This window comes from Diabrotica undecimpunctata, chromosome 7 (assembly GCF_040954645.1).
Source record: "Diabrotica undecimpunctata isolate CICGRU chromosome 7, icDiaUnde3, whole genome shotgun sequence".
Classification (NCBI taxonomy): Eukaryota; Metazoa; Arthropoda; class Insecta; order Coleoptera; family Chrysomelidae; genus Diabrotica; species Diabrotica undecimpunctata.
Genome location: NC_092809.1, coordinates 157,699,285 through 157,726,468, shown reverse-complemented (window position 1 = coordinate 157,726,468; position 27,184 = coordinate 157,699,285). Strand labels below are relative to the sequence as shown.

General features: G+C 34.1%; 2 protein-coding genes across 2 annotated transcripts in view; both read left to right on the top strand.

Annotated features, from left to right (window-relative positions):
• LOC140447055 (uncharacterized) overlaps window positions 1-7,153 on the top strand; it is a 109,175-nt gene extending 102,022 nt beyond the window's left edge. Inside the window, exons 5-6 of the mRNA XM_072539639.1 lie at window positions 1,224-1,437; window positions 6,455-7,153. Coding sequence (XP_072395740.1) covers window positions 1,224-1,437; window positions 6,455-6,731 — 491 coding nt within the window. The 3' untranslated portion in view covers window positions 6,732-7,153. The remainder of the gene's footprint in view (window positions 1-1,223; window positions 1,438-6,454) is intronic.
• Window positions 7,154-8,387: 1,234 nt separating this feature from the next.
• LOC140446702 (zinc finger MYM-type protein 6-like) lies at window positions 8,388-20,765 on the top strand. The gene is made up of 2 exons (XM_072539300.1): window positions 8,388-8,555; window positions 20,190-20,765. Exons 1-2 carry the CDS (start codon window positions 8,388-8,390, stop codon window positions 20,763-20,765), a joined length of 744 nt encoding a protein of 247 aa, XP_072395401.1.
• Window positions 20,766-27,184: the final 6,419 nt, after the last annotated feature.

The following is a 27,184-nucleotide window of genomic DNA, read 5'->3' as shown; positions in this document are numbered from 1 at the left end:
ATGTCATAGGATGTTCCTATATAATGGAATTAGCTTTTCTGTCAACATAGAACAGAATATTTAGTCTACCGGACAGAAAAAGAGAGGGCGAATATCTCGAAAAGATGTGACGTTTTTAACGTTACAACCGAACAAAATACAGTAAAGCAATACAGTGTAGTGTTACACCAGGTCTCACGCTATATTCATCATTTGTCATCAAGAAACCTAAGGCAGTTTTAGTTTGGCCAAGTACTAAACTGTACAACAAATTTCCACTTAAAATAAACCCCAAAAGATAGGAAATGTGATGTATTTGGCAGATAAATACGTACCGTGGCAGTGCCAGTTAGTGGCGAAGCTGAAACTGAAGATTTCTAGTTTTTTTATATTCTGTTGACCATTTTTTTTGCTCAAAAGTTGTTTTTTTTTATTTTTATCACATTATTTGTTATTTTTATTGTGGTCTCTATTATGTTTCTTGTTGTTTTATAGTTGCTTTGAGTTAAAAAATAAAGTTAGGTTTTTTATTTTATGATAAATAAATGCTGAACGCAATAATGTTACTTTACTTGTGTACTTTTGGAGGTTCGGTGCAAAAAACAGTCAACTCCAAGACTGTAATTTTTTTGTCGAAGTCTCAAAACAATATTTTGTTATCAATTTGGTCATAAATAATTTTCCAATACCAATACTTAATTTTTTTGTTACAAAAATTCCTACAAATAACAATATTGGAAAGTTTTTATTAATTTTCTACAAATTATAAAAAAATAGAGTTGACTGGTTTTTGCACCGAACCCTTTACTTCTATGTTATATATGCCTTACTCAGAATTCAATCGACATCAGAGACTTTGGGGATAATCATGTAGTGATAAAAATTATCGGCAGATTGTCAAGATGAACGGTAGATTGTCAAAAATAGCCCCATATAACAAATTGTAGAGCAGAATACAAGTCGTACAAGGATTGATTGAAGATTGGTAAATGAGGTGACAACAGACACGCAAAAGCTGATGTGAAAAATTATTAAATAAACAATAATTCAATTAAAAAATAATACAATAGTACTAGCAAAAACAGTAAAATAATATTTCACTGATAAACAATTTTTACATTTTCTTTGTGTATATCTTTTGATTTTGCCCAATTTTTTACAAAATTCCATTTCTTTAATATCAATTCACATTTCATAAATTCTTTATTTGTTGAAGTTACTAAAGTTAAAATTGTCTGTTTTAGAAAGTGCTCCATGTTGCAGTGGTCGATGTCTAGGAGCGTACCCCAGGCAACCTGTTACAGGAGCGATTAAACGTTCTCAAGAACACGCAATGAAAATAAAAATACAAGATTATTGCAGGCCTGAGAAAAATCATGTTAACCGTCTACCTCCAATAAAAGAAATGCCAGGACAAAGTCCTCTGCATACTGCTCCTCCGGCTTCTACAAGGATCAGGCAAGTACATCGTCAATGAGTGTATGTTTTCGTGGCTGTAGTCTATAAAGCTCTGTCGATTTTAACTATCACTTTTTGGCAATCATTATATTGTTGTTTTTGAGGACTTTTCAAATCTAATGAATCAAAACTAAAATAAAATTATGACGTGTTTGTATAAAAAGTATCAAATATGTAATATGGTTTTTACAGCACTATACAATTGGAAAAGTTGGATATAGATTTTTTGGTAACCAAATTGAGTTGCTCTAAATTAAAAAAATTTTAGTTATTGCTACAAAATTTGCAAACTTAAAATAATTATAACCCTAGAACAACAACGTGGCGTCGCCGATGACCGGTGAAAAATGTAATCGCTGTGTACTCAAGCGTTTCTGCACATACATCGCTTGTATTTCCAGTATCTTTTAGTTCAGTGACAACGATCACACAGGCAAGAGGGTACGTGTAAACAATTTTTTAAAGTTGTGAAATCTGAGCGATTATTTTATTATTTTGCTAAAAACTAAGACATATTTTGTATTTGACTAGGTAAATACCAGTACAACCCCAACATGAACCATCTTTATAAAAGAATGCAGCCTTTAACTCATGATGAACATGAGAAGTTGCTTTTGGATAACACTGACGATGGTGACATGTATTGAGAGCGAAGAAAGCGAGACTGAAGATTTGGAGGAAACTGAATATCATGTGGCAGATGAATTTGATACACGTAATTCAGAAATTTTGACCGAAGAAGCGGTAGAAACTCCAGAACCATCTACAAGTAAAGATAGTCCGCAACATAACACAACAATTCATTCAAAGAACGGTCACAAATGGTATCTAAAACCTTTTCATTCTAAGAATACAAGAACATCTCGTCACAATTTAATTACCCATCTTTCTGGACCAAACGGAGCAGCTCGAAATGAAAAGAATATAGACAAATTGTGGCAGTTATGTTTTACAGAGGATCTATTAGAAATTGTTGTGACGTACACAAATTGTGAAATATGCATTAAAAAAGCTCGCTTTCCTTCCGAACAACGTTATCTTCTACTAACAAACCCCGTTGAAATTCGCGCTTTATTAGGATTGCTTTATCTCAGTGGTATCTTGAAATCTTCAAATCTTACGACTAGTGATTTATGGCCTAAGCCAGTGGTTCCCAACTGGTGGTCCGCGGACCCCTGGGGATCCGCGAGGTATGGCTGAGGGGTCCGGAAGATATAAAAATAAATATATGAAGAGCCAGGGAGAAAAACGATATAAGTCCATTTTGCAATTTTTTTAGGAGAACGAAAACTAAGTTTTTCTCTCTAAATCTTTAAAACTAATAACATATATCGCGCAAACTTAAAGTTATATCAAATTTTAGATTGTTAACTATAATTTTGTTTATATACCTAAAAAAAATATTTTCGTGTAATACAGATTTAGCCTCCTCTCTTCACCACCACTGGCACTGGAACTAGATGGGACCCTACTTTGGCTTTATGCCGTTAAAATGCGTCGCTGTCAGCGCTGTCTGTTTGCATTACAGTTATACAGCCAATTCGCATTTCAGAGATGTCAGTCGGCTATTGTTAGTAAGTTAGTTAGTTCATTGCTAGTGCGGTCCCTGACCGTGTTGAAACGTGTGATTTTGTGCAATATTTTAAAGCTTTGTTTTTCACGGAAAGGTACATTACTCGTACGTTATGGACCGTTGATTAAAATGTGGATCGTTAAAACGGGATAGATCTACAGACGAAGAGGGAGGAAATGCATTCAATGTTAAAGTTAAAGAGTCAATGACTGTCGAACTGAACTTGTCAGTGTCTCTTGAACCCAACTCGTCGGCGTCTCTTAAACCTAATTCGACCAAGATCAGTGCTGCAAAAATTAGAAAATACAACTATGATTACTTGGAAATGGGTTTCCCGTTCACTGGCACTGAGCAGCAGCCTAAACCTCAATGTGTAATTTGCTAAGAAAGCCTTTCAAATAAATGTATGAAGCCAGCAAAACTGCGACGGCATCTTGAGACAAAACATCCAGAGTACAAGAGTAAGTCATTCGATTTTTTTAAAAACAAACTAGGAGAGCTTAAAAGATCTCTTATAAACATTCCTAAACACTATGGTGCAAATGTAAATGAAAATGCAACCCTTGCATCTTATGAGGTATCTCAGCTTATCGCTAAATGTGGAAAAAACCATACAATTGCTGAAGAACTTATACTACCATCAGCAATAATTCTATGCAAGAGAATGTTGGGTGATGCGGCTGTTAAGATAATAAGTACTATTCCGCTCTCTATCAACACTGTCCAAAAACGAATTTCAGATATGGCCAATAATATTGAAGATAAATTGCTGGTCAGACTTAGCATGAGCGACATGTTTGCTCTTTAATTGGACGAAAGCACCGACATATCAAAAAAAGCAATAATGTTGTGTTTTGTTCGATCTTTGTGGGAGGACCAGATATTGGAAGATTTTCTTTTTTCATGCGAACTACTTCACACAACAGCGCCAGATATTTTTACTGCATTGAATGATTTTTTCAATAAACATGACGTCACATGGACAAAATGTGTGGGCTTGTCTACGGATGGAGCAAAATCAATGGCTGGCCAAAAAGCAGGACTTCAAAGCTCGTGTCAAAGCAGTAGCTCCTGAGGTGAAATTGACACACTGTTGTATTCATCGCGAAGCATTGGTAGCTAGAAGTGCCTGAACCTTTGCAGAAGATACTTAACGAAGTAGTTCAAATCGTTAACTACATTAAAACTCGACCTCTGCAATCCAGATTATTTTCTTTGTTGTGCAAAGAGATTGGCAGTGAGCATGAACACCTGCTTATTCATACGGAAGTAAGGTGGCTCTCCCGAATGAGGATATTGACAAAATTGTTTGAACTTAGAGATGAAGTTCGTGTTTTTCTTCTTGACACCAAGTACGCAGATGTTCTCACTGACTTTTCTTGGCTTTGCTCAACTGCCTACTTAGCTGACGTTTTTGAACACTTGAATGTATTAAACTTAAGTTTGCAAGGGAAAAATGTAGACATGTTCAAAGTTGAAGATAAGATCAGTGCTATGGTAAAAAAGTGCCAGCTGTGGGCGGCAAGGATTGAAAACGAGTCGTTCACTAACTTTCCTAATTTGAAACAATTCTTGCAGTCTTCAGAGCAGAGTTTACTTGATCCGATAAAGATCAACGCAGCCGAGCACCTACGCAGCCTAGCCACGACTTTTAGGATATACTTCTCTGAACCTGACCCTGACGATGGTTGGATTCGAAATCCTTTTAGCTGTCAAGCAATTGAACAAATCCAAGGCCTCATAGAAGAAGAAAAAGATAAGCTTATGGATTTGTCGAGTTGTGGTACGATGAAGGACATTTTTAATGGCAATAAAATAGCAGATTTCTGGGCAACAGCACGCAAGGATTACAAAGAACTTGGAGACAAAGCTATGAAAAAAATCCTTCCGTTTGCAACAACTTGTCGGTGTGAGAAAGAATTTTCTTTCATGTGCTTCATGAAAAACAAATATAGCAATCGGCTTGACATGCGGTCGGATTTCAGAGTGAAAGTTTCAAGTTTGGAACCTAACATTACAGAAATAATAGATTTGAAGGTTAAATTCAACGTATCTCATTAATTGAGGAGTGAAAATTAAAACTAATAATGTACTTGTGTAGGTACCCTGTATTTTCACAAATAAATCCTAAATAGCACTAGTTTGATTTATGTTTTCACATATTTTGGCTCTTTTCAGGTAACTTTAGGTTTGTTTAGGTCTTTAGGAAATAGTGGGTGTCTTCGTCATTGTAGTACCTTGATGAAGGGGTCCTTGGAAAAATTAGTTGGGAACCGCTGTAATAGAGAATCTCTATTGATTTTTTGTTTAATTGATTTTAGCAAATCCTTTTGTTTTTTAAGAGAATGGTGATTTCTATGAATATGACGTTTGTACTTACATTCTTGTTGATAAAGTAAGCTAATGCAAGAATTTGTGAAGTGTGTCAATTTGCCTCCTAGTACTAAGTCAGTTAACCTAAAATTCTGACAAGAAAACTTAAGGCCTAATCCTAAAAAATACAATTTATCCTCTGAAAAGTTAGTGTTACTTAGATTTAAGACTCTATGATGAAATTGATGACCTGTGGTAGGTACTTGTATGTTGTTTTTGCAAAATCAAATGGTTGAATTTGTTGGTAAGATTTGTCTTCTTGGTGAATTTTAAGCAAGAGACCTTATCTTCTATGTGGTTAAAGGAGTCGTTAACAAGAAACCAAGGATGTTGTTGCAAAATTATTCGAGCATTCAACCATTTTTTTTCTTATTTAAAACTCCAACAGGAATCTTATGATTATTGCTATCTGATCATTCACTATGATCAATAAGCAAGTTAGTTCTATATACAAAATATTATTCAATATTCAACCTTATATCACTGTATAATAGTCGTTTGTTCTTCTTCTTCTTCACGTGCCATCTCCGCGACGGAGGTTGGCAATCATCATGGCTATTCTGATCTTAGATGCTGCTGCTCTGAATAGTTCAATTGATGTGCATCCGTACCATTCCCTCAAGTTACGCAACCATGAGATTCTTCTTCTTCCTACACTTCTCTTGCCCTGGATTTTCCCTTGTATAACCAATTGAAGTACGTTGTATCTCTCATTACGCATAACATGCCCCAGGTATTGCAGCTTTCGTGTCTTGATGGTCTCCAATACTTCCATTCTTTTGTTGATTCTTCTCATGACTTCGTTGTTTGTTACATGCTCGGTCCATGATATCTTCAGGATTCTTCAGTCGTTTGTTATGTATAGACAATGCTGAGTTTCTTCTTATCAGCCAATATATTTTTTTGTAGCAGATACCTAATTCCTATCTTTTCTTTTTAATATGGACTATCCAGCGAAGTCTTACATATGAGTACTTAAACGAAAGAAAACATTTTATAAGTTTATTATAATACCAATAATTTTTCGTAGTTTTTTATAGTTTATTGGATTATAACTGATTATTTTTTTAGATGTGCACAAAAAATTGTAACTCAACTGGAATTACCACTCATGAGAAGAGGTCATAAATACGAACGGATCCCACAAGAAGATGACGCCGAAGTTCCTGTTTGTGTTAAGCCTATTGAAAAGAATAAAAGATGGTGGAGCGACAGAACAAAAAGTGAAGAAAAAATTGACAACAAGAAAAACGAATTGGTTGAGAAACATATGGAACTGAAAGAAAAGTTAATGAAGGCCGAACAGTTAACCGAAGCTAGTACAAACATTAAAGAAGAGAAGCTATAATACAGTTAAAAATTACTATTGAGAATTTTAAAAATTTCATACAAAGCGATTTACAATAAATAAGTTGATTATATTTGGAACTAAATTTTCGTTGTATAATGTATAACATAGGAGGTAGTTACAAATATTCGTAAACGAGAATGGATAGCAATAATAAAGTCCTTATTTTGTAGTAGTTTGAAGTTTTGAGCGCTGTTAAAGTTGCTTGATAGGAATAAATATTGAATTTTTTAAACATTGAAAAATTAAATAAAACAGCAAGCATGTAAAACATGTGTATCTAAGCTGAGGTATTGTGTTGCTGTGAGATAATCCGTCCTATAGTTTTGTTGACGTCGATCATTATTTCTCCATATTTCTTTTTTGTACCTCTAAAGTTTTTACTTTATACATACCAAGAAGTTATGTATTACGTTAGGAATGTCCTACGATTAATTTTCGCAAGAGACTCCTGGTTCGAAAAAATACAAAATTAAATTTCTATTACAAAAAAATTACTTTTGTATTAAAATACACAAATGTGACTTGAAAAGTTTTGCTTTTGATTTTCAGAGTGTCTCTTGAAGAGTCCCATAGAAGACCAAGAACAGGGACAACTGTTTTTGTATTACCAGAGGCCTCTCACCCTCTTAAGTCCATCTTAGCTTCCTCCATGAGTGCGGTTGCTTCTGATACAAACACTCTTAACTCATTTTTATCAGTAACACTGGTCACACAATTATTCACATAAAACCCCAGTAATAAGCTTTTCAATTGTGTTTTTAGAATACGGATTATCGTTACAACATTTCTCCAGCGCCTTTGTTAAATGAAACTCTATAGTGGCACCCAGAAGAAATGGACTATAATTGACTCCAAAAACAACCCTTCACCCATAGGAACCTCAAAAAATCTCTGTCCTTTGAATGTATAGAAATTTTAAGAAATGCCTTTCGAATATCCGACACAACTTCTATCTTTTGTTGTCTGAATCGTAATAGAACAGAAGGAATAAGTTCAATAAGATTAGGCCCCACCTCCAATCACTGATTTAACCCTGTTTATGAGATGATGCGTCAAAGACTGACCTAATTTTTGTGATTTCACTATTATTTTTAATAATGGGCCTGTGAGGTAAATAATGCACGCAATTATTCTCTTCGGGATTATTCACTATTTCAATCACACCCTCGTTCGACCACTCATTGAATATAAAGTTACACGATTCAAACAAATTAGACCTTTTCAACTTATTTAAAGTATTATCTAACCTTCTCCTAGCGACAACTAAATTATCTGAAATTAAAGGATGTCCGTTCAACCAAGGTAATATAACTTCATACCTGCCTTCTCTGTCACGTCGTACAGTCTCATAGAAAAAAATCTTAGCCTCTTTGGCCGTCACCTCACGTGTCATTTTTTCTAGAGGGTCGGTTATCCCAATAACATCAAGCTCCCAAATAATTGCTGCTGTGATGTGGTAAACCCACAAATCCGGTCATAAATATCAATTTCAAATAAGTTGCATCATGTAAAATTAACAAAATATTTCAATATTATTTTTATAAGAAGTGAAAATACTGTTTCTAATTAAATAATAAAAAAATCAGAGATGTCAGAGAATCACAGAAAATAAAGAACCGACATACACTTCTGATAGCCAAGGTAGTGACGAAAATGGGGACGGCAGCTGTCGGCAGCGAACAAAATCCCTTTAAGACCATTCTACAAGCAATGCGGAAAGCAGGAGCTGAACTGGTGGACACTCGACCCTGGCAGAAAATTAGCGTACAGTGGGAACTTTTAGAAGTAAAGTACAATGAGCTTTGTGAAGTGGAAAGTGCGGTACTTGAAAGTATATTGTAATTTAAAGTAATTTAAATTACCTCCAATCGAGTTCAAGAAATTTAATGGAGACTTGAAAGATTGGCTTCCTTTTAGGTCACAGTTCAAAGTAGTGCATGACAATCCATCATAAGATAGCTTATTTGAGACAAGCCACTGTAGAGTCTAGTAAGGCCAGACGATTAGTGGAGAATTTACCTGCAGTAACCGACAATTACCCAAAAATTATTCAAAGTTTGCAGTCTAGGTTTAGCAGAGAGGATCTCCAGATTGAAGTTTGCATTAGAGAGCTCTTAAAGTTAATTTTGAGTCAAATTTGTACCACCGAAAGAAACTGAATTAAATAAAACTTTTAAAGTCACATTTGTGTATTTTAATACAAAAGTAATTTTTTTGTAATAGAAATTTAATTTTGTATTTTTTCGAACCAGGAGTCTCATGCGAAAATTAATCGTAGGACATTCCTAACGTAATATTATAACTATTACTTTTACTGATAGAGAAGTGAGATGTAATAAGTAACGTAGAAAGTTATATTTTATGTACACAGGAATATGGCGAGTAGTTTGTACTAAATTATACATTGAATTTTTCTGAAAATTCAGTAGCTTGAAATGAATCTTATGTCGAATAAGTTGTTTTAAAATGTATTTTTGTCATGTGAATCTTGAGAAAAATTTTACATATGTATCTAAGGGTGTTGTTGCAGATGTGTTGCACGGCTATTATCGTTGCATTTGCGGTCATACAAAAATATGTTGATTTTATCGTTGCATGTGCGGTCATTGCCTAATAAACAAATAATAGTTTTTTAGTACCTTTTTCTACTACTAAGATGAATAATTCTATAACCAAATTTTTGTAAGATTTAAATAATATTTACCACAGACGTTGATAAGAGGAGAAAACGTTTACTAATAATTTTATTACGGCAAAAAGTATTTTTATATAAAAAGACTTGCTTCTTTTGAGAGCTGAGTGGGATTATGTGCACTAATTAAAAATGAAGATAGTTGATTTAATAAACCTTAGTGTCACATAAATAAAATATTTTTCTGAAGCTATTTCTTTGTGGCATATTCTGCAATTTACTATTTTAATGAGAAATAAGCCACACATTTATTGACTGATTAAAATGGTAGTTGCATCGATGCAGTCTTACATCTGGGAAAACAGTTTTGAGAGTTTGAATAATAGCATCTTCAAAATCAAGCGTCACTGTTGTTGGTTTCCATCCTCCTAGTTTTTTTGTCAGTATTGTAAACAGCCTTCTACACGTTTTCATTTTATTGTTTGATAGAAGTGCATACAACACAGGAACAATTCTTGTTTCGTCGTCGGTGCTGCCCATATCAACATGCATGGTATATATTTGTGTAAACTGTTTGGAGGACCTCTTAAATGTACTGTCGACAAAAAAATCTGTTTTTGTTTCTAACGTTTCCTTTGCTTTTAAAGTCGAAAAATATAAAATTCTTTCTCCTTCTTCAGTGTCGTCAAAACACAAAAAAACTCTGACTATCTTCTAATGTCAACATTTCCAGTGCGATATCTATTTCAATAGACGACGCTGGTTCTGGTCCGACACCAGTTTGTAAATGTCTTGAACGACAAATTGTAGACTTACGTGAGGCATACAAAGGAATTTCACTCACAAAATCGAGTCCTTTTGTAAATAGTTTTTTGAACTCTTCCCTGTAAATGTCTGGGGTTGGAGTGTCTTCTTCTCGAGCTCTCTTTTTTGAAATGTACGTAGCCTTTTTTACTTCTAAGAGAGCTACATCGAGGACACAGGTGTGTTGGTTGACTTCGAATAATTCCGTCAGTTTTGTCTTCATCCTCCCTTTACAGTTGTGGTGACGTTCTTTTACACATACCCAAGTTACACATCTTCCTTATTCTTCCTATATTTTCGATACTGATATCCAGCGTGAAGAGCAGAAGGTTTTCCCTTAGTGGTTTCAATCACTTCAAAATTTTCCATTATTAAAATTTGTTACGTACTGCACTAAACAATCTCTCAAACTAACAATATACAAATAATATGCATTTGTTCTTATATTTAGATTTTGGTAGTTCTCCCTCCAACCTTTCATCATCATCATTCAATCTTCGCTTATCCACTGCTGGACATATATCTCCCTCATAATTTTCCATCTCTTTCGATCTTGTGCCTCTTGCATCCAATTCCTATGACAACGTTCTAGATCGTCAGTCCAACGTGTTGGTGGACGACCTCTGCTTCGGTAGGCATCATCTCTTGGTCTCCATTCCAGTATCCGCTTTGTCCATCTATTATCTGTCATTCGAGCCACGTGAACTGCCCAGTTCCATTTCAGTGTTGCTACTCTCTCTACTGCATCAGCCACTCCTGTTCTTTGTCGTAGCTGGCGATTTGGGATCTTGTCTCGTAGTGAAACGCCCAACATAGCACGCTCCATCGCCCTTTGACACACACGGATCTTTTGAACTGTTCTCCTTGTCATGGTCAACGTTTCCGCACCGTAAGTTAACACTGGCAAAACACACTGATTACACGTTTTTCTTTTAAGGCATATTGGTATATCAGACGATTTGAAAATATGGTTCAGCTTGCCGAAGGCTGCCCAAGTCAGTCTTATACGACGGAGAAGCTCAACGGTTTGGTTATCTTTTCCTATGCGAATCTCATGACCTAGGTATTTATAAGCCATTACCTGGTCTATGGATGTTGTTCCTACGCATATATCTTCGCTGACTACAAGATTTGTCATCATCTGGGTTTTAGATATATTTATTTTCAATCCCCCTTCTAACGAGGAAAGGTAGAGCTGATTTAAAAGTTCTTTGGCCTCATATATCCTATCAGCTATTAGTACAATATCATCTGCAAACCTTAGATGGCTAAGCTTTTCTCCGTTTATGTTTATGCCCTAGTCGGTCAGTTTTGCCCTTTTACATATATATTCCAAAAGCGTAGTGAACAGTTTCAGCGATATGGTGTCCCCCTGGCGTACTCCACGTTGTATCCGGAATATCTGGGTTTGACGATCACCCACTCTAACACTGGCTGTTGCGTTTTGGTATATGTGTTTAATTATATTTATATACCGATAGTCAATTCGGCATTCTGTCAAGGCTTCCAACATTTTTTGTTGATTTACGGTGTCGAATGCCTTTTCATAGTCGACAAATATTAAAGCTAGTGGTTTATTATATTCAGTGCATTTTTCTATAAGATTTTTTATTACCAGTAGGTGATCGTTTGTTCCATAGCCTTTTCTAAAACCCGCCTGTTCTATGGGCTGATAAAATTCCAATTTATTTTCTAGTCGTTTCGTAATTATTTTTGTAAATAGTTTATAAATATGTGAAAGTAGACTTATGGGCCTATAATTCCTGAGGTCGGTAGCATCCCCTTTTTTATGAAGTATGATAATTTCTGCGTTATACCACTGGGTTGGTGTTATTGCTTCCTGCAAACATCTAGTGAATAGTTTGGCAAGGACCTGCCATAATCTTTTTCCAGCCACTTTCAAGGCATCTGCCACTATTTCATCGCCTCCGGGGGACTTATTGTTTTTTATTTCTTGCACTGACCTTCGAACTTCATTGGGTGTTACGTCCGGTAAAATTTCAGATCCCTGATTGATTATCTTTGGTAATGATCCACTCCGGTTACATTGCTGTTCTTTGTATAGTTGTCTATAAAAACTCTCTATCGTGTTCATCCTCATCAACTCTATCCTCAATGATTTGCCCCTGTTCATTTCTTAATTTGTGGACGTTTTTTCTTCCAATGGGCATTCTCTGTCTTGAGTACTTTCAAGCTTTTGTTTTCTTCTATTACTCTAGTTATTTCCATCGTATTGTATCGTCTCAGATCTTTTCTAACTTCCTTTTTAATTTTCTTATTCAAAATTCTTAGTTCATTTTGGTTATGATCCTGATTTTCCCTAAGTTTTCTTCTTTCCTCTAGAAGATGTTTTGTGTTGTGGCTTAATTTTTTGTTATTGTTTTCAGGACGAGGACAGTATTTCTTTTCAGCTTCTTTCAATATTTGGGTAATATTATTGTTCATTTCATTGATGCTGATATTCTCTAAGTCGTGTGTATCCAAACTAGTCTTAATATTTTCTTCGTAAAGTGTTATATCTTCTGGGAACAGCCACTTTCCACTTTTCTTTTTGAGGATCATTTTTGTTCTTTCAACTCTAGTGTTAAAAGTGGTTTTTGCTCTAATTAGTCTATGGTCGCTCCCTGTTGAAAATTTATTCAATACTGTTACATCCTGAACAATATCTTTCCGATTTGATATTATGAAATCAATCTCATTTTTTGTTCATTGGTTCGGACTCTTCCATGTCCACTTACGTTGGGGTTTCTTTCCGAAGAATGAGTTCATCACAAAGAGATTTTCCTGATGTAAGAAGTCAAGAAGCCTGTTACCTCTCTCATTTCTCTCACCAAATCCAAAGTTTCCCATAGCAGATTCTGCATCATCTTCTTTGAATCCCAATTTGGCGTTAAAATATCCAATTATCAATGTGTAATGTGTTTTTGAAGTTTGTATAGCTGCTCTGATATCTTCATAAAATTGATAAACTTCCTCATCCGAGTGGCTCGTAGTTGGTGCGTAAGCCTGTATAATTTTAAGTTTGTATCTTGGGTTTAATTTAAAATTAAGATAAATGACTCTGGTACATATATTTTTTATTGTGATTATGTATTGTGTCCAACCTTTATAATTAGGCAAATACAAACTTTCCAAAAATCCGTAATGAGGGGATTATTGTGATTTAGTCATTACTGTTTTCATTACCTATTGTTCGAAATATAGATAAGCGAATTAAAATATTTCAATAGGGTCGAACGGACCTGCTATTAACTCGGGTGGTTACTAATTTACGACTTTCTTAGATTTCTAGCTTTTAAGTAAAATGTCTGACCAACGTTACCTGCCAAAATATTTTGGATTGACCGCTTTTGCAACGAAAATTACCTTGACCGCATATGCAACGAACGCATCTGGACCTATTTCGTACCTGAAATGTAATCTTTTCAGATTATTTGTCAATTCACTGTTATTTATATTGATAATATTTTAGGTTGCTTTTAAAAAATGTTTTTATTTTCAAGTGACGTCACTGACAACTATTTCAAACTTTGGTTATAGTTTGTTAAATAAACATTTTGCCTACAATAAGGCTCATACTTCGGTAACTTAACTTCCTAAGTGACAATGAAAATTTAATCTCTAATGTTTGTTATTTTCTTTCATTCCGCGACAATACAAGCTTTGTAATATTTTTAAAATTTTTAATACTATGAAATTGTTTTAAGATAGATTAACTAGGAATTTTAAAAGCCCGAGAATAGATTTTAAATTATTAAACTTATCCTGTTATTGTCAATTAGAATTTAAATAGTCAATACCTTTGTAATTGTAAATTTTGATCTCGGACTAAAACGATTGCAATACTACCTTGACTGTAAAAAATGGCATTAACAAGGTAAATCATAGTTATAAATATACTCTACCATTTTTTTAGTTTTCTCTACCTATATAAGTTTGGTACTTAATTCATATCAAAAACAATAGTGCTCAAGGAAGATTTCAAATTTTCCACATTCCTAATAATTTCTTTGGCATCATCAGATAAATGTAAACGTGTGTGTTTTACATTTAGCAGTGGCTTCACCGATTCCTGACATTTTACTGGAATAATCTTGACCTAATCACCAAAATGACATAATAGTAGAAGCAATAACAGAAGCTCAAAAGAAATGCTGCCCAAAAAGCGTGAAGGAAGAAAAAATTAGTCTAGAAACACAGAAAAAAATGGAACAAAGAAGAATACAGAGAAGCGACGAAAACTCTAGTAACGACGATATAAATAAAATGAACAAGGAAGTATCAAGAGAAATCAGAAAAGACCTGAGAAAATACAAAGATGAGAAAATCATCAAAACTATTGAGGAAAATAAGAGTATGAAAATAATGAGACGCAAACTCACAAATGGAAATAAACAAATAGTCAAACTCAAGGATAGAAATGGCAACATCACATCAAACAGAGAACATTTGTTACAAATTGTGGAATCATTCTATGAGACATTATATAGCAACCAATCGACTTTAGATATAGTTGAATATCAGCAGAGGAAGGTTCAAAATCAGGGTTCCGAAGATATCCCAGAAATCTCCTTGGACGAAATTTACAAGGCTCTAAAAAAGATGAAGAATAACAAAGCTCCGGGGGAGGACGGTATCGTCACGGAAGCGATAAAGATAGGAGGCTCAGTACTAATAACCAAAATTCAAAAGCTCTTTAATCTATGCCTATGGAATCAAAATATCCCAACAAAGTGGAATAATTCAATAACTGTACAAGAAGGGAGATATAGCAGACCTGGAAAGATACAGACCAATCAGTCTCCTAAACCATCTTTATAAATTATACACCCGAATAATAACGAACAGATTAGAGACAAAGCTGGATTTTTACCAACCTCGGGAATAAGCCGGTTTCCGCCCTAATTACGGCACAAACGATCACCTGCAGTGCCTAAAAACACTGATAGAAAAAACTAACGAATATAACCGTCCCTTGCCATTGATATTTGTAGACTTTAAAAAGGCGTTTGATACAGTGGAATTACCGTCCATCTTAAGAGCACTACAAGATTGCAGGGTCGACCACAGATATTGTAATATAGTTAAAAATATATATGAAAATGCCACAACAACCATAAGTCTACATTCAGCAACTAATAAAATAAAGATAAAAAGGGGAGTCAGGCAAGGTGATACCATGTCACCAAAGCTGTTCATTACCGTTCTTGAGTATGCATTTAAAAGACTAACAGGGCAACAGAAAGGAATATCCATCGCTGGAGAAAGATTAAACCATCTACGTTTTGCGGACGATATCGTGCTTCTGTCAGATAATCTGGGAGAGATCAAAGACATGCTCCAAGAACTGAATGACATACTACAAGAAACTGGGCTGGAGATAAATTTCGAGAAAACCAAAATGATGACCAGTATGGTTCCCAGCGAAGAGATACAGATCAATAACAACAAGGTAGAATTAATCGATAAATACACATACTTGGGTCATGAAATCAAAATAACCAGAGACAACCAAACCTGCGAGTTAAATAGACGAATCACGTTGGGATGGGCGGCATATGGAAGGATGAGAGACATTTTTAAAACAAATACCCCAATTCACCTGAAAAGGGAGGCATTTAACCAATGCATCTTACCAGTCTTGACCTACGGAGCAGAGACCCTAACTTTAACGAAAGCTACTGCCGAAAAACTGAGGGTAACACAAAGGCGAATGGAGAGATCAATACTGGGCCTGACCTTGAAAGATCGCGTGAGAAATGAGGAGATACGTCGACGAACTAGCGTAAACGATATTATACTGCGAATCAATAAACAAAAGTGGAGGTCGGCTGGACATGGTGCCAGAATGGAAGACGGAAGATGGACAAAGAGATTATTGGAGTGGAGACCAAGAGCCGACAAGCGAAGTCAAGGCAGACCACCCACCCGATGGACCGACGACCTAAGGAGAATAGAAACAAACTGGATTGCAGCAGCTAGAGATAGAGAGAACTGGAGACGTTTGGAGGAGGCCTATATCCAACAATGGATGTGAAAATGGGGCTGGATGATGATGATGATGATGAATCACCGATCTAAATGCAACAAAATAACTGCCTGAATATGCAAATGTTAAACTTAAATATGTTTGCCCCCTTTTATAATTTTTCATAAATTATGTTTTCTAGATAAATAAATGATACCTAATTATACCCAAATACCTATTAGCACGAGAATTATAATGTGTAAAGCTAGAGAATAATAATAAGAGGTATACTTTATCTTTAACTAATATATTTGCAAATGATTTTTTAATTTTCCTTTATTTAATGATAGAAAGCTTCATTATCAAAACTCCATTTTATTTAAAGTGAAAACGACATGAAACGGATATTATTCTAACTCCATAAAATTCAAGTAATAAGCCCGTTGAACATAAAAATTGTTTATAATAATCGATTCCAAGCAACTTAATTTCAGATGAGTAAATCAGATAAGTATCCAAAGATGACTAATTCGTGTATAACAAAATTTTTTTTAATACGAAACATTGTGTAGAAATTTTAATTTTAATCATTTATTTGCACTGATAGGTAACGAGTCAGCTCTGTAAATAATATAAAGTCCGGTCCTAATAAGCTGTTCCAAAACTATTGCTACCCGTCGCAAAGACGATTGAGAGATTAGTAACATCAATAGGTGTTGTTCATTATTATAATACTGCGGTCGACTGGGTCATACCACCAGCAACAGCCCAAATTTCTTATATCTTGAAACAAACTATATAGTCGGTTCGCTATATTTACGCGGGTTTCGAAATAAAAATTTTATTGTAAGTACCCAGTTTTAATTACCTGCTCTTTGGGGAAATATCAACTGGTCAAATGAAATGAAAAATAATCCATAACTTTTTTTAATTAAATAATAATGGAAAATCTTTTATATAATTGACAGTATAATAAGGAGAATTACTTCATTAATGGAGTCTAATGTGGCTAATATAAACCTAATAATAATTTTATATTACACTTCACACAGAAAATATGGTCTATGTATATTTGTTCCATGGAGAGAATTTCTAATGAAAAATAAAAAAATTTAACTTGCCAACAAAAATGAAAATCAGTCATTATCATCAAAAATATCATAATCGTCATCATCATCACTGTCATCACCATTAATTGTTATTATGATTGGACTTATTTCGTTTATTTTATTTTCACGAGTCCACCAATCTTCTATAAGTTTCTCGCACTTGAATATACAGTTGCACCACACTTCTGGAGTTACAATTGAAAGTGCCTTTCGCCAAGTTTCCCGAACTGCGTCGTCGCTATAACCGTTAGGCCCAATATGGTTGTCATAATATTGTTTTGCTATTCCCCATATATATTCGATGGGATTAAACTGGCAATGATACGGTGGCAGACGTAAAACTTGATGACCGTAACTTTCAATAATCTGATCCACAACAAAGGTTTTTGGTTTTGCGTGGATATTTGCCAAGCGTAATAATTCTGATTTTAAAATATGTTGTGTAAATGGTATATGTTCCTTTGTCAACCATTCTTTAATTTTATTAACAGTCCAAGAATTCGCTGGACTTTTGTTTAATAGTTCAGAATGGTAAGGTGCACTATCTAAAATAATTACGCTGGGCTCACTTAAACCTGGGAAAAGTTTTTCATGTAACCATTTTACAAACATTTCTGTATTCATATTATCGTGATAGTCACATGATTTTGATTTAGATGAAAATATTAAATCAGCACCTTCTATAAAACCCTATTTCCCTCCTGCATGTAAAATTATGTGTCGCTTCCTTTCTCCATCAGTATGTTTGATAGACTTTACGTTATCATCTTGCCATATTTTCTTGGTTGCACCCGTAGAAAATATCCATGTTTCGTCTAAATATATAAAATTTGCCCTTTCTTCTTTTAATTTAGAATATTTTCTTATAAAGTTAATTCTTTTATGCACAACAGAACTTCTTTTGCAAAGGGCTTTTCTGTTATCCTCCTTTTGAAATTTGAAACCCAAATTATGTATCACTTGCCATAGACTTGTTCTGCCAATTTCGTCAAATTTTCTATCTTTTAATTCCGAGAGAATTGTATTTAAGGTCAAAGGTCCTTGTTGGCTCGCATTCAATAAATGGTATCACGAATTTCAAATTTTTTTCCATCTGGAATATCTTTCGTTTTCAATGATAGGCGAGTTTTTCGGTGATCTTCTTTCGGCCGTTCATTATTGCGATTTTGTAATACTCCTCTTAGTTTGGTTTCACTAATTCCTAGAGCATCACATACGCGTTGTTGAACAGACATTACCGATTTTAAAGGACCGCCATTTTCTTTTTCATCTGTAAAATACTTATGTACACTACAAATTAGACTATCTACATCTAACACACGTCTAGGCATTTTTAAATATTTCCACCAAACATACAATGTCAACACTGGCAAAGAATCAATTCAACTGCAATATTGTAACAAATTTATACCTACCCTAATGTTATTTTAATGTATTTTAAAATATGACCATTAATGCAGTTTTTACCTAATTTTCTGGGAAGTCGTTTACTGCAACTGGTTATCAATGAGTCATTAGCATAATTTTGTTAATTCGAAACCCGCGTAAATATAGCGAACCGACTTTACCTAATTTTAATTTATTGTGATGTAAATCCAATTATTGTAAAGGTCTGAAGGAAGACTTTTCAAATTAATTAATTTATTTTTTATATAGCTTCTACTAGTAACTTTTAGTAAAAAGAGACCTATTTCCTCTAGTTTTACTACATGTTTATATAAGGGCAGTGTTAAAGATATTTTTATCAAATCTTGGTTCAGTTAGTGTATACATATAGCAGCGTTTCTCAACCTGTGGAGTGCGCCTCCTAGGGGGGTGCTAGAACTCAACGTGGGAGGCGCAGCATGTCATAATAAAAAAACTAATAAAAAAAATTATTTCACAGAAAGAAAAGCAAAATAATATACATTCTATTACTAAAGATTAAGTAATTACAGTACACGTTTAGACCAGTGATTCTCAACCTGTGGTCTGCGGACCACCTGTGGTCCGCGAACGGTTTTCATGTGGTCCGAGAAGTGAACAGTCATAAAATAATAATTAATTTAAATCTTGGCTCTTGAGACGCAATTAATGCGTCGGCCTATTTTTTAACTCAAAACATTTCCAGACGACCAAACGCGCCTGAACATAGGTTCATTAACCTCAATCTAAGTCGGCCGCTGTCGTGTACGTACAGGACAGTGCGTCTTTGATCACGCCCACGCCACTAATCAGTGACTCAGTGCTGACTCAACTGTCAAGTGAGGAGCGTGCGTGTTTTTTGCTTGGTGATTGTAGTTTACTAAAATGAGCAAACAGATGAAACTTTCGGGTTTTTTAAGACGGATAGTGACAACGTTAAAGCAGGATGTTATATCAGTAATATTACCAGTGATAGCACCATATTAACTCAAACTGGTCCTAAAAGAAAGGTTGCTAACCGTAAGTACAATCCCGACTACATAGCATGTGGATTTACAATCATTGAAGAATTTGGTGTCCAGTTACTACAATGTGTAATTTGTGCGGAGGTATTAAGTAATGAGGCAATGAAGCCGGCAAAATTAACTAGACACTTTGAAACAGAGCATAAAAGTTTTGCCGGAAAACATGTAGATTTCTTTAGGAGGAAGGAGACGGAACTAAAATCGTCAAAAAATATCCTTAAGTCATACTCAACTTATGATAAAGCTACTTTGAAGGCATCATATCAACTTTCAATTAGAATCGCAAAAACCAAAAAACCCTTTATTGTTGGCAAAAACCAAAAAACCCTTTATTGTTGGTGAGGAATTAGTTTTACCATGTATCGTAGATGCAACTAAAGCAATTTATGGTGATAAATACGCTAAGCAAATGCAAAATATTTCTCTTTCCAATGACACCGTTAGTGGGAGAATTGAAGATATGGCATCAGATGCCATATCTTCCAACTTCTAAAGAAAATTCATTCCTCAAAGATTTTTGCTGTACAACTTGAGGAATCTACAGATATTACCAATACAGCTATTCTTCTTGTTTATATACGATTCATAGATAAAGACAACAAAAAATTATCTGAGGAGTTCCTGACCTCGATTGTATTTCAAGGTAACACAACCGGAAAAGACATTTTTAAAGCCATTGACGGATATTTAACACTTAAAAATCTTTCTTGGAAAGACTGTGTAGGACTTTGCTCTGATGGTGCCGCGGCAATGACAGGTCACAAAACAGGCTTGCCAAGTTTTGTAAGAGAAGAAGGAAACCGTGATATTGTTTTAACATACTGTATTATTCATCGCGAAATGCTTGCTGCCAAAAGATTAAGTCCCAACCTAAACAAGGTTTTGACTACTGTGGTAAAGACCGTGAACTTTATAAAAAGTAATGCTCTTAGTTCGAGATTGTTTGCTTTGTTATGCGAGGACTTGGGATCCATCCATTCCAATCTCCTTCTACATACCGAAGTTCGGTGGCTGTCCAGGAGCCGGGTTTTAGCCAGATTTTATGAACTTCGGGAAAAAGTGTGTATGTATCTTGATGAAAAAACCTGATTTAGCGGAAACACTGCGTGACGGAGAATTCATGGCCCAGTAAGCTTTTTTAGCAGATATTTTTGAACAACTCAACATATTGAATCTAGGCCTGCAGGGACCATCTAAAACCGCATTTGACCTTTGGAAAAAAATTGATTCATTTAACAAAAAATTGTTGCTATGGGAGTCCGAAGCTGGAAAAGGATCGTTTGAAATGTTCAACTTGTTTTCAGATTTTATCTCTGAAAATGAGGATGTTTAAATGAGGATGTTTTACACTAAAACATCATATATTTTGTAAATAATAAATTCATTAGTAAAACTTCAGTGTTCATCTAATTTTACCTATTATTGGGAAATATTAATAATAACATCTAAGTGGTCCGCCAAGAATTCTGAAAGTGTACAAGTACAAGTAGTCCTCAGTGGTGAAAAGGTTGAGAACCACTGGTTTAGACTAACATACTATTTCAACATTATAAATGATTGTATCAATAGGTACTGTCAAATGCCAAATGAAACTAATAATATGAGTTTATTTAGTACTTATAAATTAAAAGTAGTTTTAATAATTATTAGTGACTCCCTTGGGCCTGTCTCGTACAGCAAAGTGTTTCAAAAGAAAGTTTTATATTACAAATAGCCACTCTCAGTTCTGTATCTATATTTACTCAAGATCTTTAAAGCAGACACCGCAAGAAATCCGGTATCGCAAAGGTTGATGTTAAAACGGCAATAATACTTATACGAAATGCTCTTGTTTGAGTAGAGAAATGGCATGATCCACTTCTGCAAAATTCAAGCAGAGATTTATTACTAAATTCTTTCTTGATTTCATCGCTTCCAGTAAAGTCTTTAGGAATTACTTCTTTGGAGACTAGAGCCTCTCTGTGGGTCAAAATGGGTCAAGTGCTTGTACACATTGGAATCTTTAAGACATTGTACAAGCACGACCAGTGCATGTTCCAACGCAGTTCTTCCTCTTCATGTTTGCTTCATTAATAAAATCGTTTAAAGTATCAAACAAAGGGAGTGACCAGGTAGATAGATGGTGCGGGAGATGGAGAGTAATACCTAATCCAAATAAAACACAAATGGTTCTCTTTAGACATCCCAATCTCAGCAGTTACACAATTCACAACATAGCCGAAAGAATCGACCTTAGACTATGGGGGGATCGGCTCCAGCTCCGTAACCAGATTGAATACCTAGTGGTGTACACAGAGACACTACACTGGAGGGCTGATCTGGCTATAACCCGTAACAGGGTTAGGAGAAGAGTCATACATACATACAAAACATACATTAGGTCCGTGATTGAATATAGTGCTAACATATATGCCATGTTCAATCTCGACCTTACAATTGCTGTGATTGGAAAGGGGAATCTGGCATAGAGTAAACTACAAACGCCCCGACTACCCGTACCCCCTCATACATCAACTATCGAACATCTCTCATAAATGAGAGGCTCTCCTCTCTGAGCAGCAGTTATAAAATCAAAACCATTCGAAGCCAAAACTTCAGAGTCTAAAACATCATCAAAACTAACTGATCATCCGTTAGCAATGTATTCATTAGACATCCCAAAAGAAAACTCCCCTTCCTCTCCACTGAATTGCTGACTTTGTCCAGCAACGAACTCCCTGATGAATACATGGACATCCTGGAGTAAAGTCCACTCTGTTACCGTAATAGATAAATAGCTCTCTTCGAGCTCTTACGCGCAGGGAGGGAATACGTAAGTAAGGAGTAATGTACATACTCCTACCCCGTGTGGAGGCCCATATGCAGAATAACAAACGACTATTAAAAGATGTCTGCTCCCATTTCTTAATAATTGATGAGCTGACGAATTTTGACTGAAATTGGCAAAGTAAACCATAAAATGTAAGTTTTCTTGCAAAAATAATTTTTTGTTAAACAAACATTTAATTTATAATATAATGACGGTATTAGATTTTTGTTTCGATGCAGGGCAGCGGCAAGCCGCTTATACGTATTTCAACCTCTTTAGGTCTCATCAGAGCGGCATATGCTGCTGTTCTGAATCGAAACAAAATCTATCCCGTCTTAGGACAATAATTATCGAAATAATTCACCGCCAAGAAGGAAATCCTGTTGTTATTTAATTTATAATTACCCATTAATACTACCACAATTCATGCTATACCTACATTTTAAATAATACTACCCTTTTTGCCAGTTTCCAGAATTTCAAAAGGTACAATTTGTTTTGAATAATACTAAAACATTGCTCTAGATAATAATTTATTTAATGATTTATCTGTAGTGTCGTTTTACTGTCGATTATCAGAATTTTATTACACATCTGCTTAAAAGAAATTGCTACAGTATTAATCAATTTGATTTTTGATGTACTGAAAAATAAAATTAACATTTAAAATAACCTGCATAAATAAAACTAAATTAAACAAAAATAAATATTGTTGCAGTAATTTGTATCACTTACTTCTCACCATCTATTAATGTGAAAGTAGATGTGAATCTTAGGCAGCTATCATAATTTGACATTTTCATTGTTTGGGTACATACTTTGACTTTTCTCTAGAACTCTATTTTACATTTAGATAAACGAAAATCCCCATGGGGCCCGTTAATCTTGTTCGCATTATTCATTTTCAGTGAATGGTTGGACAGGAATAATAGACAGACAATTAATAGGTCATATTTTTTTATTGCCCCGTTAACAGTTGTTGTGTACTTAAATGTCTTACAAAATATTTTGCGAATCTAGTAGCCAATGTAGCCTCCAGAAATATGTACTTTATGCACGATTGGTCATCACGTCATTGGGCTCCACCACGAAATAGGTGGAAAGGACGCGGGGGTCTCATGCATGGCCACCTAGATCGCCTGATTTTGTAATAATGTCATCACCAGCTGTCGCCTAAGGCTTGCTGGATACGCGCTGGAGATGGAACATCGGCAACGGTATTAAACAACGTACTGATCTGGTGGGAACTCCATTGAGTCCTTGGTTATTCACCAAAGGCCAACCGTCCTGGGAGTTTCTCCAGGGTACTGATCTGATAGGAACAACCCGGGTCTTTGGATATTGACTGAAGGCTAACCGCTTCTGCAAGCAAATTGATCTAGTAGCAGCTTCCTAACCTAGTCTTAGAGTATTGATCTAAGACCAAACCGTACCGTGACTAAGTATTGATTAGTCACTTCCTGCCCCCGGATCGAGTATTGCTCGATCGAACAGAGCTATCCGTTACAATTATAATACTGTCGACTATTTCTTATGGGGCCGATTGGAAGAAATTTATTATCGATTAAATGGAAATACACTTTAAGAACTCATTTGATTTTTGTGAAATTATTAGAAATGATCCCTTAACTCTGATGTCAATTAAATATTTGATGGTCCGACAAAGACTTTGTATCGAAATAGGTTGATTTCATGTCGAAAATTTGCTATAAACCTCAACAATTTTAAAGTGTATTTCTTTTATTTGAAACAATAGAGAATTTAATGAAATGACACTACCGATGAATCACTAAATAAATACTATACAGGGCAATGTTTTAATATTATTCAAAACGACTAGTAGAAAGAGAAAAGTTAATTTTTTTTAATTTATGATTCACTCTGTCAAATAGATATGCCATTTTAATTGCCTATTTGTCTAATTTGTAGAATTCTTATTAATTAAAAAAAAGTATACAGGGTGAAATTTTTTAAGTACAAAAGGAACTATTTTTTTAAAACTAGGCCTGATTTCTTCTAGTTTAAATAAGTAAGTTAATTAGGTGGTAGTAGTGTAACTTTTGAGAAAAACATGACAAACAGCGACCTTACCGTTCAAAAATTATGACGAATAGAAATTTCAGGCAAAATTCACAATTCGTTCTGTATATTATTAAATAATGGGAGTCGTCACTTTGTAATAGTAATTTTTTATATCCACACGAGGTAGGAGTACATGTGGATATAAAAAATTATCCAAATATATGAATTATAAAACTCAATAATTTTTTTTGTTTGTTAATTATATTTGAATTTATTACAATCGAAATTTTATTTAATTTTCTAATTAATTTCACAATCATATATATATATATATATATATATATATATATATATATATATATATATATATATATATATATATATATATATATATATATATATATATATATATATATATATATATATATATATATATATATATATATATATTATATGTTCCTGTTTGAATGATCTCAGATTTATAACATGAGCTGTATCTATAAAATATGATAATTCATTTTGTAGTTCTAAAATAATACTACTTCTTGTAAAAGTGAACTGTTATTTTTAGGAGATTTAAGTTAGTATTTGAGCCTAACCAAATTTCAATATAGCCACACTGTATTTATTCTGCTAACTTAAAAAAATTCCCAAGTATTGTCCAGTTACTTAGAGTAGAAAAATAATATTTCACTTAAAAGTTTTAAAAATACTTTATTGAGAGTAGTTTCGTATTCCGATCCGTAATATCACTCTGTGTATAAACAACATGTCTTAGAATGTAGAAAAACATATCCAAAAATCAAAATAGCGAATACAATAAAATTTGTAAATCTATATAATTTATAATCTAAAGTTCAATCAGTACAAAAATATGAATTTGTTTTTATACAAAGTGAATATGAAATGTTTTTAATGTTGACAATATTAATAAAATTATAATGTATTTTACTGCTGTATCTGTCTGAAGTTTTATTTTCCAATTTTAAGTTGTGCATATTAGAAATTCGTTTCTTGATTAACACGGCTATAATTTTTTATTGACACAAGTATCGGCAACTTGTATATCAATTATAATTATTATTATATAATCATATTATAATACACTTCTTCAAGAAATTAACGTTATATTTTGCAAGTCCCTTGTATATGCTGTTCGTACACTCTAGGGGAGAGTGTTCCACAGTGGATCATTTTTTTTTTCAAATGACATTTTTTTTTTAGAAAAATTAGATTTTTGTATAATTTGTTTCTAATATCGCAAATATTAGACATTACTTGTCATTATAGCAGCGATTGGTTTGAATTACCTAATAATATTACCTATCTTTTATTATTTTTTTATTACCATTTCATTTGTTTCAGTGTGCCCCAAATATTATATTAAATAAACAGAACAAACGCATTTTAAAATTGATTGGTAATTTCTGCTTCTTCTTATTAAGTATGTGCCTAATTAAAACAAGGCAAACAGTATCCAGGTTGATCATGGCAATCAGAAAACAAAAAGTTATAATCCTACGAACTTTTTTATCCACTTCACGGTAACTTAAACCTGAAGATTTTAATATTTGACGACAGCTTCTACATGGATTTCGTCGTTTCCAGGTCCTTCAGGTTTAATAAAAGTATGCACTCTTGCACTTGGAAGTGGTTCTTCTTCAGGGGATTGTATTAAATTATAAGCTAACTGACGTCTAAATTCTGTAATGCTTTTTGTTTCGTAGCACATATTGAATATAATTAAATTATTAACAATAACTGTTCCGGGTATCATCTCAAATACTACTTTCCTAAAAAAAAATAATAAAAAAGAGGTATTAAAATTACAACTTTTTTTTTTTCTTACCGGTACCATTTCAAGCTTCGACGTAACACTGTATGGTAAGATGACACCTGGTCAGAATAGTGTACGCCTTTCTTTTCAGAGTTGCAATCAATTATACATTTCGGTTTCACAATATCCTCTTTTTGCCCATTCTGCTTTCCTCTTGGATCAACTGTTTAGTATGGGCTGGGACACTTGAAATCATTAACACAGGTCTCGTATCCATCCACTTAATAATTCTTAGTCCATCTTTCTTTTTTCCAATGACCTCTGTTGGCTTCATCTTCTTGGATTGGTTAAAAATAGGTGGTGTTCCTTGTTGTTTCCCCTTAGAGTCCCACAGTACATCATATTTTCTGCTAACAATTTTTTAAGGAGAGGTATTCTTGAATAAAAGTTATCAGCAAATAATATTTTGCCAGCTTTATCTGTGATACACTGAAGTAATTTTAGAACAACTGCTTCAGAGTCTGCTACATTAACTGGTTGTTGTTCATTTTTTCATGTGTAAATACTTACATTGAAAGTATAGACTTCAGGAGAACAGAGTTTGTATAGTTTCACTCCATATTTATGAGTCTTGTTGGGGATGTACTGACGAAAGTCGAGTCCCCCTCTGAAAAGTACCATAGATTCATCTATAACGAGAATGCTGCCGGACTTCATTATTCTTTGAAAATTTTGAATCAACTTCGTAACTAAATTTTCTATTTTGCATAATCTATAAATCAGATGTCTCATTATTTTCAAAATGAAGAAGTTTCAATAAAAGCAAATAGCGGTTTCGAGTTAAAACCTTTGCGATAAATTTATTATAAAATATATCATTTTTAGACCCATATGAATTTA

Excerpts from the sequence above, each read along its gene's own strand:
- LOC140446702 (XM_072539300.1), top strand. The coding sequence starts at position 8,388 with ATGGGGACGGCAGCTGTCGGCAGCGAACAAAATCCCTTTAAGACCATT. Across the intron at positions 8,556-20,189 it reads TTTGTGAAGTGGAAAGTGCG|ATTTTTGCTGTACAACTTGA; the intron begins GTACTTGAAAGT and ends CATTCCTCAAAG.